This window comes from Pollachius pollachius (genome assembly GCF_949987615.1).
Source record: "Pollachius pollachius genome assembly, chromosome: 1".
Classification (NCBI taxonomy): domain Eukaryota; kingdom Metazoa; phylum Chordata; class Actinopteri; order Gadiformes; family Gadidae; genus Pollachius; species Pollachius pollachius.
The window spans coordinates 50381510-50399305 of NC_136934.1; the positions used below are offsets into that span (position 1 = coordinate 50381510).

Consider the following 17796-nt stretch of genomic DNA (forward strand, 5'->3'; position numbering starts at 1 on the left):
AGGTAAAGAGAGAGAGGGATACAGAGGTATAGAGAGTTGAGAGAGAGAGAGAGATACAGGGATAAAGAGGTAAAGAGAGAGAAGGATAAAGAGGTAAGGAGAAGGAGAGTGAGAGGGAGGGAGGGAGAGGCATAGCGGAGGAGTGAGAGAGAGAGAGAGAGAGAGAGCTAGAGGTCTTACTAAAGTAGAGAGAGAAGGGGAGAGATAGAGCCCTGGGGGGTGTAGGATGTTATCTGTCTCGTGCCCCCCCGTCCCTGGAGTGGGCTCCGTGGAATGCTCCCTAAAGATGGAGGAGTTCCAAAAGGGGGAGTGACGACAGAGGGAGCGAGAGACAGCCCCAGAGAGAGAGAGAGCTAGAGAGAGTGTGGGAAAAGGGGGGGGGGGGGGGGGGGGGAGAGTATATATACATCCCAAAAAGCCTGGTGCTCTAACACACAACTGGACTACAGGGTGCTGGACCCAACTCCATTGGATATTTTGCCAGAAAGCCGGTGAGTTTGTACCTGATTCTACTATTTTCGCTTGTCAATTTCCCTAAATTATTCATATTTTTCTAGGATTCTCTTAGATTTATAAGGGTTTTTTTTTCCCCTGCTTTTTGGATGGCCTTGCGTGGGAACTGCCTATGCTTGGGGAAATGTGAGACTCTCATTTGAATAAAGGTTGATTATCTACTGTTAACTTGGTGACATAGCACAATGAGAACTGTTTGAGGCAAACATAAAGCAGGGATATGGGGAGTAGGAGATGTTCTGTAGCTCAGGGTTGTCTGCTGTTCTCTGGGAGTGCTCTAAAGGTTGTTTTTTCTACTTTAATGTGGTCAATGATTAGTAATTAGAGTACACGGTAAAGCTGCTCTTGGTGAAAGTTGTGCATTTGTAATTTGAGGAATTTGAACGGCAAAGTCCAGGTTTTCTTACATGCGTAGTTGAGCAAGTGCTGTGGAAGGACTCGCCTTTTTCTTTCTCACTTGAGGACCTCTTTAATCTGGTCAAACGGTGAGGAACAACAGTTTGTTGGCCCAGGGAAGATATTTCCAAGATAAAACCAAGATAATTTCCCAGTAAGTATTGTGTTTTGTATTATTGTGTTTTTATTTCGTTTTTTCCAATTACAATGCCCACCTCCAAAAGCGGCCAAAAATGGGTTCTGCTGTAAAAGTCTATCCTCCATTTTATTTCACTTTGCCCTCGTCTCGTTCCAATCGCCCGGCTTATGCAAGATTGTGAAAGAAAAAAGCAGTATAGCAGTTTTGTGATCGAACAAGGCGGATCTGATCAGTGATCAGCCCTCAAGCAGTCACGTAAAACGACACCATTGATTTCCTCACACTGCACCAATTACTGGTACACCCATTAAGACATACCAGTAGTGAAGCAAAAAAAGGGGCCTTCCAACACGTCTGTATTGTTACGCTACACACAACTAAACACCAAGTTGTGTCTGCCACCTCGCATCGTGAACTTGATGACAGACGGGTGGGCTGGTGTCTATAATGACAGAGGAAGTATGTTTCCTATTCCAGAACAAGTGTAGCGCTGGTGGTGGTGTTGGGGGAGGGGGTGGTGGTGGTGGTGGCGGCAGTGGTGGCCTCCACCCAGATATGGGTGTGCCGTTCCTCCTCTCCCTGAACTGGCAGATCCTCATGGAAGGATATCCGTGTGCTATCATCTCTGTTGTGTGTTTTTTGGCCTTTTGAGTGTGATACAATAGACATCACCGGTGTGAATGACCCATATCCCCCTAAACATGTTTGCTGTGTTTGCTTTCGGGTTCCCTAACACAAATCCCGATAAGAGCCGTGGGGGCTGTGTTGCGTAACGCGTGCAGTGCTTGTCGAAGCCCAGGGCACACATCGAAGCCGGTTTGATGTTTGCTTTAATTGTTCCTGACGCAAAGGTCGGCTGTGCCGGCTGGTGCGTCTGCCTGGGCGGACTGCGTGCGTCGGAGGAGCGAAGGGACGCTCGGCTCGGAGTCCGTGTGTCATGGACAATGAGCGTCCCAGGGTGTGGCCTCTAACTGTAGCAGTGCAAGTTCACACAGGACTCAATCCGTCAGGAAGTTTGGTTTGAGAGTTAACTGTCACGTGAAAAATGTCTGGCACTAAGCACTGGAGGCACGGGGCTGTTGTTGTTGTTGTTGTTTTGAACGGCCTGGGTGTTGAACCTGAACCCCAGACACATAACAACAATGACATCAATCAATCAACATGATGATGATGATGAGCTTTGAGATGGTTTGATTTGATTGTGTGTTCCCTCCCCCTGTAGACTCCAGTGTTGTCTCTGGCTGCTGCGGAGAAGAACAAGTGTGATTCAGGAGTAGATTGTTGTGCGACTGAAGCTCCCAGGATGATCACCGGTTGTATGGATTGGCTGGTGGACAACAAGGACAGGTTTGAGCGAGCGATGGAGATCATGGGCCAGGCCTCTGAGGTCCTTGCCTCCACCGTGGGCCAGCTCCACCCCATCCTAGAGGCCGCGTTCTTGGGCTCCGCCGAGATCCTTGGCAACCCCGAGGGTAAGGAGGCCCGCTACCTGACAGAGCAGTTTGAGCAGGTCAACCAGAAGTTGGAGCTGCTGCAGGCCGAGCAGGAGCAGATCGGCCGCGAGCTCAAGAGGTCCTCCATGAACAAGATGAGCTTCCACCATGAGGCAAATATGCTCAGCCAGTACGAGAAGTTCCAGGAGTTCATCAACGCCAAGCCCAAGTTCAAAGCCAAGAAGAAGGAGAAGTTCCTCAGCCACTACGAGAACACCGAAGGGGACCTGAACCTGGACGCCCTCTACAACGCCGTCATAGGCAAGGACATCACGGGGACCCCCATGCTGAAGAACGTGGTCTCCGTGGAGGCCAGAGGCCGGCGGGCGGTGGAGGGATTCTGCGCAAGCCTCAAGAAGCTCTTCGTCGTGGGGATCTTTGCCGTCATGGGCCACGCCGCCCTGAAGGAGGGTGTGGTCGACCAGGAGATAGTGAAGAAGTGGCAGGAGCGCATGGAGGAGGTGGAGATCCTGATGAAGGAGGCCGTGGACGACTGCACCCAGAACTTTGCCGAGCAGGCCAAAACCGACACGGAGAAGGTGCTCCTGGACAAGACGGGCAGCCTGGACAAGGACTTCATCAAGCCCATCCTGGAGACCCTGAAGAAAAAATACGACTGGATCAGCTGGTCCGTCCGCGTGCTGCGGGCCGAGGAGCGGTTCCCGCCGTTCAGCTGGTGGATGGGAAAGAAGTTCAGCGGCTGGGGAGGAGGGGAGAACTATTTCGAGGCGAGGACCAAGAACAAGTTCATGGTGGAGGTGTCCTTCTGCGTGGAGCCGGCGGTCCTCGACAAGACCCACATCCTGGAGGCCATCGAGGGCCAGAACCTGAAGGGGGACATGGTGGACGTGGCCACCACTCTGAGTGGGAACGTTCCGGACTGTCTGGTGCACGCCATCCACCCTGGGAAGGGAGTGGTGGAGGACAACAACTTCAACACCGACTGCTACTACTTTGTCAAACACAAAAGAGCCTTCATCTGCATTCATCCCCTGTAGCTTCACATCAGGCCTGCGGGGTTGCTCGCTGCCAATTTGTCTTGAGAAAAGAAACGCTTCAAATTCAATTATTCATTATTTTTTTGTACAATGGATGTCTTTATTCAAACGTTGATGATGTTGAAAATTTGCCTTCTCTGGGATAGGAGATTTATGTCATTTATTTTTTTGTAGGCCAATCTTTGGGGTGTTAATATGTAGCTTTGAACACATGCATCTCTTTGTCAATATGTCTTTTTGCACAAAATCAGCCTGTGCCAAAATCAAGAGATACTATATGACTATCTGTGTTTTATTTACATTGCAATAAATGTAAAGACATTGAATGTGTCGGTGATTATCTTTCTTTTGCTCCTGGGTTCATAAAATGCAGGCCTCAACCAGTAGACGTCTCGAAATGACCCAGTCCTACTTATTTACAATGTAATGACACATTTAGACTCACTTATTAATGTGAACATTGACATAATTGTACACAGAAATAGGCCTACAGACATACAGTTGGCATGTACAGTGCTGTCATTAACATGGCGCATAAAGCAATGGGCGCTTTAGAGTTTTGTTTCCTCTGAATGGGAGTGACTCTGAAACATGACGCTCGTCATCATGACCAATCGGCGCACACCCACCCTGGAACCAGCTAGGTCTCCAAACTTCCGCAAACTTTTGAGGTGAGTCTAATCGCCTTAAAACTTGTATACATCACGGAAATATACGATTATCTTGTGGCTTTAGGTAAATTTAACCTTCTCTGAAAGACGTACAGGAGAGCTTATAAGAAAAGATCGATGGAAACGATGCGTCTCGAAACGGAGGGTCATCGGGCCTACTTTTAAATATTGCGTACGCGATTCCCTAGGTGAATAGCGCATACACATTGGCCTATATCTCCAGTATATATTGGCCTATATAAAGTCAATCAATATCGCTTTGGAAGCGTAATGATGGTTAAAAACCTACTCCTTTAGTAATGGGCGTTGGTGGCAAACTGTATGACAAATAGCCGAGAAAAGTGCTCCTAATTTCTTCCGGAACGCAACCCACTTCTCCATGGGTGATCGACGCGCGTTAACAGGCGAGGTTAACCCCGACATAAAGCCTCCTCTGCAGTGTAAACCTGCGATGTTTGTTCAGCACACTGTCCAGGGATGACAAAACGATGCAATTAGAGCCTTGGTAAACGAGTAGATCGATAGGTTTCCCATTAAGAGGGTGCATTAAGGGATCGTTGATGTCTCACGTCTGCTCTGGGCTGTGGTTTTGGCCACAGAGCAGGAGGGTAGATGTACCATAACCTCCCGGGTATGGCTGTCAGCGAGTTCTGTTGAGAGAAGCTATCCACTGATGGTGCGAGAAAGCTAAGTTGTTTTTTCGAAGTGTGTATACGGGATGTCTTGTTCGTATTTGTGTGATTTGATCATCAGCACTTTCCTGTGTCAATTATTGCCCGTACTGTATGAATACATGCCGTTCCTCCGGCCACACTGAGAATTATGTTGTGAATATATTTAATTAGAAATATCCGTCTCCGGGTGTCTGAAGTGTGTTCCTATGTAAGGTGATCTTAGACGTTCCCCCGCACCCCTGCACTCTTGGTGTAAAAGTACCAGTTCACTGCTTCCCACTGAAACTATGGGGGTGGAGACAGACAGAGGAAGAGGGAATAGATTAAACACAGAGGAGAAGAAAGGGAGAGATGAGAAGTGAGATTGTGTCTGCACACACACACACACACACACACACACACACACACACACACACACACACACACACACACCAGTACCCACCAGACAATCCCATACTTTTGGTAACAGGATCCTATTCGTTCATTGTAATGTGATGTCTGCCCTCGGTATTTCACCTTGTTTCTGACAACGGTACTCAACACGTTGAGTCTTTTGCTCAAACAGGCCGAAACGACCAGCCGTCAGTCCGAGCTAGAGTGCTGTTTCATCCTGTTAATGCTGTGGTTTGTATTTCGTTTCATTTTAACTCAAAAAGTCCTTCCCTAACCCGAGAGGGCTCTTATTCTCTCAGGTCAGACCTGTCTCTGGGCCCTGATTCATGGAGGCTGTTTTACTGTAGTCGTCTTCACAGAGCGAACGGACCTGCAGTGGCTCAGCGGAACGCCGAGGCAGCTGACTGAATGTTTTCCATTGTCCGGTTGCCGTGGTTACCCCGCTCACTTGCGATGGAAAGCGCTGCCTTGCCCAGCAAGTTTATCCTCTTCCCCTTTCAATAATGCCCCCCTCCCTCCACACACGCACACATGCGGGCACACACACACACACACACACACACATACGTGTTATGAATTTATCATTTTCAGTGAAGGTGGAAAAAATGTGTATTAATTATTATGAAGACAGGTGACCCGTGATGTCTGACCAATTTCATTATTACATGACATTATAGGACATATCACATGATCACAACACAATAAATGACATCATTACATTACAAAGCATCATCAGATCCATTCTAAATTTAGTAATTTAGCAGACTCTTTTATCCAAATCTTTTCCAACAACTGAGACTGACAATATTTTCAACTTGCAGGTGCACCGACTAAAGTTTCAGTGCTGCACCGTCTAGTTTCTAAACAACAGCTGGAGAGAGCGTTAAGTATCCATAGGAGTCGGACATACTGGGTAGATATCACATATCAAGGGGCTTGCATAACTCCACAACAACTTCAATCTTTACAACGCATTACATCACGTTAACACGTCACCCCTGCCTTACGTTTGGTCACATGGTGTCCAACCACATGGTCTGCTCTCAGGCCACTCACCAGGGGTATACTGTTTGTTTCAGGATGGTGTCTGGTTCACTAGTAGGGCTGGGAATCGATTTCGATTCATCAGGTTCTGAATCGATTAATCACGATTCGATTCAATCTGCTCTTAAATGATGAAAATGGCTCAACTGTGTTAGAAAATACAAATGTACTTTAATTATTCTCTTCATCTTAAACAACAGGCTTTAAGTGCAAACTTGTAAATTGGACAGTTTAAACTTGAGCTGTAAACAAAACTCTCAAGTCTCAAAAGTGCAATTTTGAAATTAGAAAGGAATTGCTAGTGAAATTGCAAGTGATGTAGCTACTTGAGCTACATCATTAAGGCATTGTTTATTAAAGTGCAAAAATAATAATAATGGTAACAAGACAAAACCAAAAAAAAATCGATCTCATGCCGTATGAATCGATATTGCAGAATTTAAATGAAATCAATCCAAAATCGATTAAATCGATTTTTTTTACCCAGCCCTGTTCACAAGTACCATTGACGAGACACCCACACTCCCACATACACACACATTCCCAGATACACACGCCTCACCTCTCTCCAATGTGGACAGGCAATACCATTCCCAGATAGAAACACGTCTTTCCCCTTCTAAACGGACAACATTCCTGTCTAGAAGGGAGACACAAACATTCCCAGATACACACACCTCACTTCTCTCCACTGTAGACAGACAACAACATTCACAGATAGATACACACCTATCCCCCTTCTAGATAGACACCACATTCCGAGATACACACACCTATCTCCTCTCTAGACAGACACCCCATTCCTAGATACACACTCTGATCTCCCTTGTAGACAGACACCAACATTCCCAGAAACTATTATTTTCCGTAGGGTTTTGTACTACAGTCCAAAGTTTAGAATGCAGACAACGGGGGCTGGGATTCAATCATCCATCCCGCTTACAGATACAGACGCCTCTCTGCATTCTAATGCATTCTGCCACCCAGACATTAATCACTGGGCTGACATCACCCGAAGTGGCCGGCCACTAGACAGAGATGCCAGATAAACAGCTAAATTCAAGGTCACAGCTCCCAGTGTCCTCCAGGCTGAGGACACGCTTGTCAGACAAAATGTATTGGCTCCCATTTATTTGGAACGTGAGTTCCATAGTGATCAGTGTTTTTGGAGCAGGGAAGTAATTTCTCTGATTGAGTTCGGTGAGTAAACAAAAAGGTTACATGCATAACCGCTAAACAAAAAAAAATGCAGTTCATTAAAAATCCTGTAGGAGCCAAGTCCTCGGTTTTCATTTCCTCAGTTGTCGTTTTCAGTATGTGTGTGTTTGTGTTTGTTTTGTTCATTTATGTTGATGCTGTGTGTGCTCCGTCATAAGTATTTTTGTTTCATTAGTATATATATTCTGGTGTAGTCTTCTGCTTCTGCTGGCTTTCAGGGTCCTGCTAGGCGCAACGTTAGCTGTTAGTTGCGGCAAGCTGTGTTGCTAGCGACTAGCTGTGGTGTTAGCGGCTAGTTGTGGTGTTAGCTGTGGTGTGAGCTGCTTGGTGCTGTGTAAATGACAAAGTGCAGTGTTAGTGGATAGCTAGCTGCGGTGTTAGCCAGTGTTGGCTGACACTTTGTGGGGCCTTGAGGAGGGCCTCTGAGAGATAACAGAGGAGTGGGGGGGGGGGGGGGGTGTTGAGGCCAATCCCCCCGTCCCCCTCCCCCTTGTGTTTGCTATGCTTCAAGGAATTCAAATTCACAAAAAACCGATGGACACACAGCATATCATTGCTGAAACCGAAGGGTTTTTAGAAAAGAGATTCATTACACCTTTCAAACCCAAACACCATTAGGGGCTTTTTCAAAAATGTAAAGACATTTAAAGGACAATTCTACAGAAAGTCACTCATTGGTCAAACATTAAAGAGAAATGTAAAATATTGCGAAACAATGTACAATCCTAAATAGAAAGGTTTGAAACAAATAAATGTATTAAGCCCTCAACCTGAAGTAATACAATACTGTGATAATAGACTGTAAACCTTTTTCCTTGTGAATATCTCAGCTGTATGACATTATGTTATTGCCCAATAGAAACGAGCATCCTATTCATGTGAAACTACCCCTACTGGTCTTTCCTCACAGCGCATGGTTGAGTCATTGCGCATGGGGTGTGTCACAATCTCAACAGCCTTTTGAGTTTTTGTTCCACTCAAACTCAGCTGCTGGCGCCTCTCTCCTTTCTTATCAGTGTTTCCCTGGGTGGCGAGCAGCACAAAGAGAGCCCGGTAAACCTGAAAACACCTTTACTGTAAGTACAACAAGGACTCTGCCGAGTTTGTGAATGCATAGAATAACTCTGTTAGCTTTGTGTTGTTTTCAGGACATGTTTCCACCTTGTTGCCTCAGATCCTTAACTTTGTAGTCAACCCTTTCCACTTCTATCAGGGTTTGGTGTTCATTCTTCATCAATAACATCCCTCTGTTTTTCGTCAGGCTCTTTTCAAACACCTTGAGCTTGAGGGCGAAATGGCGGCCAACCTACAGAAGCTGGTGGCGGACAAAAAGGACATGGTGGAGACGGTGATGGAGGTGTTCGAGCAGGGCGCCGAGGTGGTGGCCAGCATGGCGGGCGACCTCTTCCCCATCTTCTCCCTCGCCGCCCCCTTGGTGAAGCTGGCCCTGGACAACGTGGAGAGCAAGGAGGCCGCCTTCATGACGGACCAGTTCAAGAAGGTCCGTGAGCGTCTGGAGATGGTGACGGAGCAGATCCAGCGCATCAACGACGAGATCAAGAAGAGCGGAGTGGACGCCGCCTACTTCTCGGTGGAGGAGAACATCAGCAACCAGTTCCGGAAGTACATGGACATCCTCAACGCCAAGCCCAAGTTCCGCGAGGTGAAGAAGAAGACCTTCCTGGAGCACTTTGTCAAGTCGGGCGGGGAAAAGAACCTCCACACCCTTTACAGCGCCGTGACCGGGGACAACTTCTCAGGGGAGTCGGTGCTCGCCATCACGCTCAACTACAACGAGAAGAGCCGCAGGGTGATGGAGGACTTCTGCGCTAGGCTGAAGAAGCTCTTCTGCATCGGCATCATCGCCCTGATGGGCTTCACCGTCCTGAAGGACTCTGGCGACGAAGACGAGATCCTCAGTGAGTGGGGCGAGAAGATGAAGGACGTGCAGGGAAAGATGCACGCCGTCATCGAGGACTGCATCGTCAGCTACCCCCAGCAAGCCGAGACGGACTGTCGTCGAATGGTCAGAGACCACTCTGAGATGACCAACCAGCAGCTGGCAGACGCCCTCATAGACCAGCTGAAGAACAAGTACGACTGGGTGTACTGGTCAGTGCGCATATTCAAGACCCCAACAGGCATGTTTGCCCCCAAGGTCTTCCACTGCCCGACCGGAAAGAGCCGCTTCAAGGTGTCTGCCTCGGACGAAAAGCTGAATATCATGGTGTCCTACAGTGCCTCGCCAGAGCCCATCGACAAGGTCCGCATCCAGGCGCTCATCAAGAGCCACAAGAAAAGCTCAGTGGCGGGCGTGGCAGAGATGCTCTTCGAGACCCTGCCCGGTTCCTCCATGGTCCACACTGTGAAGACCTCCAGGGATCTGGCATGCACCTGGAGCTTCTCTCCGGACCTCCACTACTGGGACGAGCACGATAAGTTATCTGTGTGCGTCCACTCAGCGTGATGCATTTAAACAAGAGGGGGTCCGCTGTAGGTCACAGGCCTGCCTTAGTCCGAGGGGTTTTGCACACACTCTGACATTGCCAAAGACGATCACTGCTTTATGATACAGGAGTTGTTTTGTGCGTTGGATGTTAAAATGTTTCGCTTAGCTTCTACATATCTTTCTACACGTATTATGAACAAGCACATTATAATTGCCTTGACTCAATAATGTCCATCTCAGCTACAGGCATTTCCTACACAGGCTAGATGCTGCCAAATCAAAGTGCTTAATAACAATATCTAAGTTTCATTTGGTAGAATTCGTGCTTAGACAAAAAGTCTAATTTCACTACAAATTCTGAAAGACCCAGATGAATATTGTTTGAGTAATGATACAATCTTTCAACGATATTATATCGGTAATTGCCATGTAAGGTTATTTATTTTGCTTTTAAAGTTTCCCTTGAGCAGAAGTGCTTTCAAAATATTCGTTAGACTAGAGGGACTAGAGGAGGCAGTGTTGTTTTACAGGGGACTGGACATGTGAGCGAATCATCCACCATCTTTACGCAATCATCCCGATGTTTATCTTGCTCGCCTGATTTGGTGGTGGGTAGAACGAGGGTGGAACGAGGGCACCACTTTGTATGGGGACTTGGCCAGTCTGACGTCTGGGCCATAGTTCCTAGTGTTGAAGTGCCACTATTAAAAGAAACTGAAACTGCAAGCTAGAAACTTATTTTAAGGCCTCTGATCTGTTTTGGCATTCATTGCCGATATCATGTAGTAACTTTGCACTCAAGTCAGTTTATAGTGTTTAAGGTGGGATATTTTCGTTGGTCATATAAATATAACCCAGGTGGGAAGAAAAATACATATACATATTAACATTTTTGTCTCAAATGTGCTACTAATTTGTACTGCATTTGTTTTTATACGCTTTTAAAGTTTTATAACCACAAAACCCATTCCCAGTCTGAATAACTTTTTTACTTTTTCTGAATGGTAATATTTGTATTTTCCTAAAGAGAAAGAAAAGCAATATTAATTAAGTATAAGTGTTTCTGAATGATTTATTGTGAAGATGACAGATAATCATTGAGGATGTGTAACCATTTTGCCTTGAACAAAGAAAAGCGAATCAATATATGTTACAACCGTCCAAATAAAGCCAATGTACAAACCATTCTGTAGTCCTTGCTTATAATTTTAGTTTATTATTTTTTCTTATACATTAATGAACTATTAATGCACATTTACAAACATAAATATGTATATATGTTTTTATTTTCAACGGCTAATATCACGCTTTACATTTCCAATATCACTGCCATGGTAAACTTAAATTTGTTATGATTTTTATCACTGTTTTCACTTGTATCATAGCACCACAGTTAGTGTGGATGTGAATATGTGTGTGTCCGTCTGGGCATCGGATCTTCTGATGTCTGGCTCCGAGTGAGGGTTAGCTTCTCACCATAACGCCACCGTGTGTGGCGCATTTAATGTACAACATCGCTCATTATAACGCTCATACACAACAACGGTACTAAATATGATTCACAAAGTTGCTGTTGGTCATAACATGCCCCACCTCCCTAGAAGTCAGAACTTTTTTGAATCCCATGGTGTTGGAATTTCAGATGAAAGAGAGGGTTCACCGTCCCTTAAGAGACGCTTTCTTCAGCTCACCTTGCGAGAAAGGCTTCAAGTTAGACGTTTGAGTCAGAACCACCAATGGGTCGAACCAATCAGCGTCCTATGTATTTCCTAAAAGGGCCCGCCCCTACCCATACTGTCTCCAAGAATGACCTCCCAGATGGATCTATTCTATAAACCGTCCTCCACTCAGGTTACTCTTCTGCGTTAACCTCCATAAAACGGCATTGAGTGAGGCACTTAGCTTTGCATCATGGTTCTTTGGTAACAGGGGGAAACAGAAAGTAGCTCAAGCCTGTTGGCCTGGAAACACCAGTGTGTGATTATGTGGTTGGTGCCTCTGTAATTCTCTTCTATTTTGGGTGTTGCATATCTTTCGTTCTGTTTCACCACCGGAATGAACCAACAAGCAAGTGCAGAGAAAATAGAAACTGCGTTTTCATATTTATTTTAATTCAACTTGTTTCCTGATAAGTCATTTAGCGGCAAGAAAGAACATCCAAAAGATTAATATGGTTTCATTAATGACTTAAGTTAAAAAATATGTATATTTTTAGGATATATGTCAAGTTCTAAAGTGTGAAACTAAGTTCATGTAGTATGTGATGGATTAAGTTTAAGTTTCACTGTACATCACATGATGCACGTTGTGACATATTGTGACATCTGGATCCTGACAGATGATCAGGATCAATAACATGATGGTTGTGTCCTTGATCTCGCAGCCTCCCATCCAGTTAATAACGTTTGGAGCAGAACAGCCAGAGTGGTAACTATGGCAACAGTAGGTATGATGCATTGAAATGGAGTCAAATCAAATTTACTAGTAGGGCGCTTTTTTGCAGAGCTCAGCATCTCGGTCCTTGACAGAGAGGAATCAAAGGGACAGTAATCTGCTTTCACATAGGAAAAGACACAAAATCATATTTCTAGGATAACTGGTCTGTGTGTGTTTTAGTGTGTGCGTGTGTGCGTGTGTGTGCCTGTTATTTCCTTGCCCATAGGCACATGTAGCCTCTTGTAGTCTGGTTTTCATCTTGAACATTCTCCTTTCTCCAGAGAAAACACTGCAAGTCCCATTATTCTTTTAAAAATCCACCAAAAATACTGTACTGGTGTCATGGAAATATAAATGTCATCTTAACAAAATTTTAAAACAATCCCTAATAACTTAATTAATTAAATGCAGCCATCTTCGCCTGCCGCTTTATTCTCTTTAGTTTCAGTGTCCAGTGGGTGCGACTATGTAGATGTGAGGCGGTGATTTCCCCATGATGCATTGCTTTTCCTCCTCTATGATAACGGAGTGCCTGTTTTGTGGTGATAATACCCTCACATCACAGACTGTCATCCCATTACTGCCTGACCTTCATTTTATTCCCTTTCTAAATGTAATCGTGGGGAGGCTCGTGGGCCAAAATTTAAATTTTTCAGTATATTTAGTCAAATATGTGGGAGGCGGCTGAACAGGATAGGAGCTCAACAGCGCCACCCTACCATCAATGTATCACAATGTTATTCTAGGGTCAGGAATGGAAGTGCACCAATAAATAATATTCAATGAGAGCGAGCGCAGATTCCGAGCGCTGATGGCGGACAGACTGCATACCTGTGGGGCATGGGCCCTTATTAAGGCGCACGCCATTAAACCCCCCATCACCTGACACGCTCAAGAGCTAGAGCTGGGGCATGTTCACAACACCTCCTCTGGCTGGACCATCTTGGCCGCTGGCCAATAAACTGGTTCGTACCACGGAGGTTGTGTGTGGAAGGGTCAAAGCAGTCCCCCAAATAACCTGGGCGGTGCTAGCCGGCACAAGAGGATACCAGGTCGCTAAGTCTCACACATCAGGCTTCAGGAGACACAGAGAGTCCGGTGGCGGGGCGCTTTCACTTTCTCTCGCCCCATATTTGTTTCGACCAATCGTGTCGCTGGAGGCGGGGCTCCAGATTGTGATTGGCGAACATCTCCTCGGCCATCTAAAATTAGAAAGAAATGTGAAAAAGATGTAACCTAAAAACAACTCTCTCCAATTATCAAACACAGTATTCCAGTATTAAATGCGAATTAAGTTGAGACTTGCTACTTTGTGTCCGCCACATGTGTCCTATCTTGGAGCGAGCGCAATCCAAGCAGAACCCCAACCCCACCCCTTTTCTAATTCCCTTATGAAAGCTTCATTGCCTCATGCAAATGACTTTTCTCTGGAATATCTCCGTAACGAAACAGGAAGCAGTCCTGGCTTCCAGCCCGGCCTCCGTGCCGTGTCCCTGCAGCATTCCTGCTGTAACCTAGTAGGATCGCTGGGTCCCAGACTACTATACACCTAATCATTCAGTAGATTAAGGAACACTGTTCACCGCTAACTTCGACATGTCCCCGTGAAAGAAGAAGTGTTAATTTAGAACAAAAACATTTTCCAGATGTTCCGAAAGAAACCCAACGTGCCTTCGTGTGTGAACATCATACAGTGGTTCAAAAGTGATATACATATTCATGCAAATGTATCTTTCTCATATTTATACAAACAGGATTTATCATTTTGATTTGTTTAATCATTCTCTCGTGGATCAAGGTAGCCTCAGACCTCCATGACAGCATCTCAGGGTCAAAGGTCAAACCAGACTTCCAGAACCTGCCATCTTCTAAAATCCTCCTCCTTCTGTCAAGCGACAGACCGAGCGAGGTTCCCTCCCGGCGTGAGCGAGCTCAGGTTGAGCGTGGGGTCGAGGAGGCGGGCGTCGCGAGCAGCACAATGTATCTTTATGGGGAGGACCACCATTTTGTGGCCGCGTGATGTTTTTCCTGCGTTCCTGAGGCGGTCACCTGACGGTGCGGACTCAGTGTGAGGGCTGTGTGGACAAATCTTTTCCACGGGAGAGTTAATGTGTCGTGATTAAAAACATGTCTTCGCCAATTCTTGGGTTTGGGTGGTCAGCCCTTTTTTTTAGTACCACCTCCATCATGTGGAGAGAGGCGGGGCGGGGAGACACTGCAGGCCTCTAGCACGGCTCTGTCTCCGGCCTCGTGCCCAGAAGAACCCGACGTTCTCCACCATTTAAGGGCTGTTTTTTGTCCATTTACGTTTAGGGCATTTAGCAGATGCTTTTATCCAAAGCGACTTTGGGTCAGAACAGTTCATACACACATTCACACACTGACGCTCAGGGACACCTTGACACTCAGCTAGGAGGAGCCGGGGATCGAACTAGCAACCCTCAGGTGACAAGTCAATAAGGAAGGATTCGGTGTGTTGTGGCCTCGGCCTACAATCAGTTTGACAGCGCTGACTTCGTATTATATGGAAGCAAGCAATCTAAACATCCTTCCATCGATCCACCAATCTATCGACGCTTCTAACCGTCCATCCCCCCTCCGTCTACCCATCCAGCCATCTTTCATCCTTCCATCTATTTAAACATTCATTCATCCAGCTATACTTCTATCTAACCATCAATCCATCTATGCTTCTATGTAACCATCCATCTATGCTTCTATGTAACCATCCATCTATAATTCTATGTAACCATCCATCTATACTTCCGGTAACCATCCATCCATCTATACTTCTATGTAACAATCCATCCATAAAGACGGCTATTAAAACATAATCCATCCATCCAACCAGGGAAATATAAACGTTGATAGTTGTATGGTGTCACATGTCTATTCATAATAAAGAGACAGACAATCAGAGATGAGACAGTGAATGAATGATAACATCTAGACTATGGAAATAAGGTACGCTGTTGGAGACGGATCCGTCCTATAGCGGTGTGATGTGTGTGTGTCCTCCGGTCTATGAACACATGTGTCTGCCGTTACAACAGGGCTGATCACACGAAACTGGCGAATTGGAAAAGAGATGTTTTTAATCACGACTCATTTAATGTCAACCCAGCCTGGCACTGAGTGAAACAGGTCAGGTGACCCCATCAGGAACACAGGAAACCATCACAGGCCACAGAGGACGTGGTCATCACCATGACACATTGACACATTAGCGCTCGCCCACCTCCGCTCGCCCACCCTAAGACCTCGCTCACGCTCGGCCTGAACCTCGCTCAGTCTGTCGCTGGGCAGAGGGAGGACGTCTAGAGAAGCTGGAAGGTTCTAGAAGCCCGGTGTATCGGGTCACATGACCTGTTAACCCTGAGATGCTGTTAAGGAGGTCTGAGGATACCTTGATCCACAAGAGAAATATGAAATATATCAATATTATAAATTATGTTTCGTATCTATACATTTATCTTATATGTATATATTAATATTTATTGATGTTAAATATGAGATATGATAAATCATAAATGGAGTATGATGGAAGGCTTTATCGTATGAATTGCTTCAGCGCAAGCTATCTTTAAACCCATAATGCAATAGCTGGGGACTCAAGCTTCCTTTGATGCCTAAATAGAAACACATGGGCAGAACGCACTGGCATTTACGGCCCTAGACTTCAAACAACTCATTTCCCCTGCCCACGCCTGTGCCCCTGCAGTTCAGCTATTTACCCATGATACACCTGTCCTCAGCTGCCCCTGTGTTTACATTCCAGCTGTGCGATTCCCCCTGATCTCTGGAAGACAGGAAGGCCCCAACATATCCCTCTGCAAATCTGTCAGGCACTTTGTTCCATGAACACCTGAAGTCTGCCCCAAATCATCTTGTTGACTTGACTTTGGTTAAGGCTTCCACATTCTTGTGTGTTTGTGTGTGTGTGTGTGTGTGTCTGTGTGTGTGTGTGTGTGTGTGCGTTTGTGTGCATCTGTGTGTGACACACAGATGCACGCATGTGTGTGTGCATCTGTGTGTGCGTGTGGATGTGGATGTGTGTGTGTGTGTGTGTGTGTGTGTGCATGTGTGTGTGCGTCTCTGTGTGTGTGTGTGTGTGTGTGTTTGTGTGTGTGTGTGTGTGTGTGTGTGTGTGTGTGTGTGTGTGTATGTGTGTGTGTGTGCTGTAAACAGAAACTGAGTCAGACCATGCCAGATGTTGAAAACCTCTTCCTCCATGGTTTCCAGGAGAGCAAAGAAAAATGAATCATCATCACTCTCTCGACCTCAACCCCGGGATAACAGCAGGACAGGATGACAGGAAGCAGGACGGACACCCCAGTGGAGGGTGTCCGTAAACTTTTTTGAGGATGTGTGTTCTGAAAGAGATGTTGTTCAAGAGGAAATTATGATATCTACCCTATCTATTGAATAATGTTTGTACACTGTAACTTGATGCCTATCATTTTCTATGAAATAGTGTAGTGTTGTCTGAGAAAAGGGAATCATTATTATTAAAAAGGACTAAATAGTCGCACAAAGTGAATGTTTCAAAATCCTATATTGAAGACATATTTGTTTCCCTGAGCACTACATTTAATTGTATTGCATTGGATATATCCTGTGTTTTTCACTGCTTCTTTGCTGTAACAGAGGAATGTCCCCTCTGGGGGGAATCTGTCTGTCTGTCTGTCTGTCTTTCTGTCTGTCTGTCTGTCTGTCTGTCTGTCTGTCTGTCTGTCTGTCTGTCTGTCTGCATAGATAGATAGATAGATAGTGTCTTATGCCGTTGTGAAAAAGTTATTTAACCTGCGTAAACACGTTCAATTACTGGCGCAGTGGGTGAATACATGTTTAACTTGTTTTACAAATTGTTACTGAAGGCCTACATCCCTTGTGACAGGTTCTGAGTGATTGGTGCATGCACAGTTGTATTTCTGTTTAAATTTTGCCCAATGCCCGGAGGGGAATTCACTGGAAGTGTCAGGTGCTTTGTTATTTATTTATTTTATTTTTTTTGCTTTGTCTGTCAACATTTTCCTCATTGGTTTCCAGGAGACCCAATTAACTGAATTCATCATCACTCACTCAACCTGAAAGCCACAAAATCAGGACAGTCAACCGGGGCCAGACACTTTCAGCTCACATGATGACTAAATTACTAATATAATTTGTAGCAGGAGCCATTCCACACACAGACCATTATTACCTTTATGTGTTTTTTATACGGTTCATAACGTTTGAAAAGACTCAGCTGTGGTCTGGTGCACATACAAAAAAGTGCTGCTGAACATTGCCCTGAGGGAGGGAGGGAAATTAATTATAACTGTTTTGAAATTAGTTTTCCCATGTTTTCAACACAGTTTCGTTTCATTAGA

General features: G+C 45.5%; 2 protein-coding genes across 3 annotated transcripts; both read left to right on the forward strand.

Moving 5' to 3' along the window:
* The first annotated feature begins 405 nt into the window (after positions 1-405).
* On the forward strand, positions 406-3865 carry rpz5 (rapunzel 5). Its single transcript, XM_079749977.1, has 2 exons — positions 406-491; positions 2271-3865. Exon 2 carries the CDS (start codon positions 2352-2354, stop codon positions 3537-3539), a length of 1188 nt encoding a protein of 395 aa, XP_079606103.1. The 5' UTR covers positions 406-491; positions 2271-2351; the 3' UTR covers positions 3540-3865.
* Positions 3866-4158: 293 nt separating this feature from the next.
* Positions 4159-11173, forward strand: rpz4 (rapunzel 4). Of its 2 annotated transcripts, none has more exons than XM_079746279.1 (3): positions 4159-4210; positions 8556-8615; positions 8801-11173. In XM_079746279.1, the coding sequence occupies exon 3, from the start codon at positions 8834-8836 to the stop codon at positions 10004-10006; it is 1173 nt and encodes a 390-aa protein (XP_079602405.1). In that variant the 5' UTR covers positions 4159-4210; positions 8556-8615; positions 8801-8833; the 3' UTR covers positions 10007-11173. The 2 variants fall into 2 exon arrangements, with proteins under 2 accessions (XP_079602405.1, XP_079602406.1); XM_079746280.1 differs by lacking the exon at positions 4159-4210 and adding an exon at positions 4237-4274.
* Positions 11174-17796: the final 6623 nt, after the last annotated feature.

Excerpts from the sequence above, each read along its gene's own strand:
- rpz5 (XM_079749977.1), top strand. The coding sequence starts at position 2,352 with ATGATCACCGGTTGTATGGATTGGCTGGTGGACAACAAGGACAGGTTT.
- rpz4 (XM_079746279.1), top strand. The coding sequence starts at position 8,834 with ATGGCGGCCAACCTACAGAAGCTGGTGGCGGACAAAAAGGACATGGTG.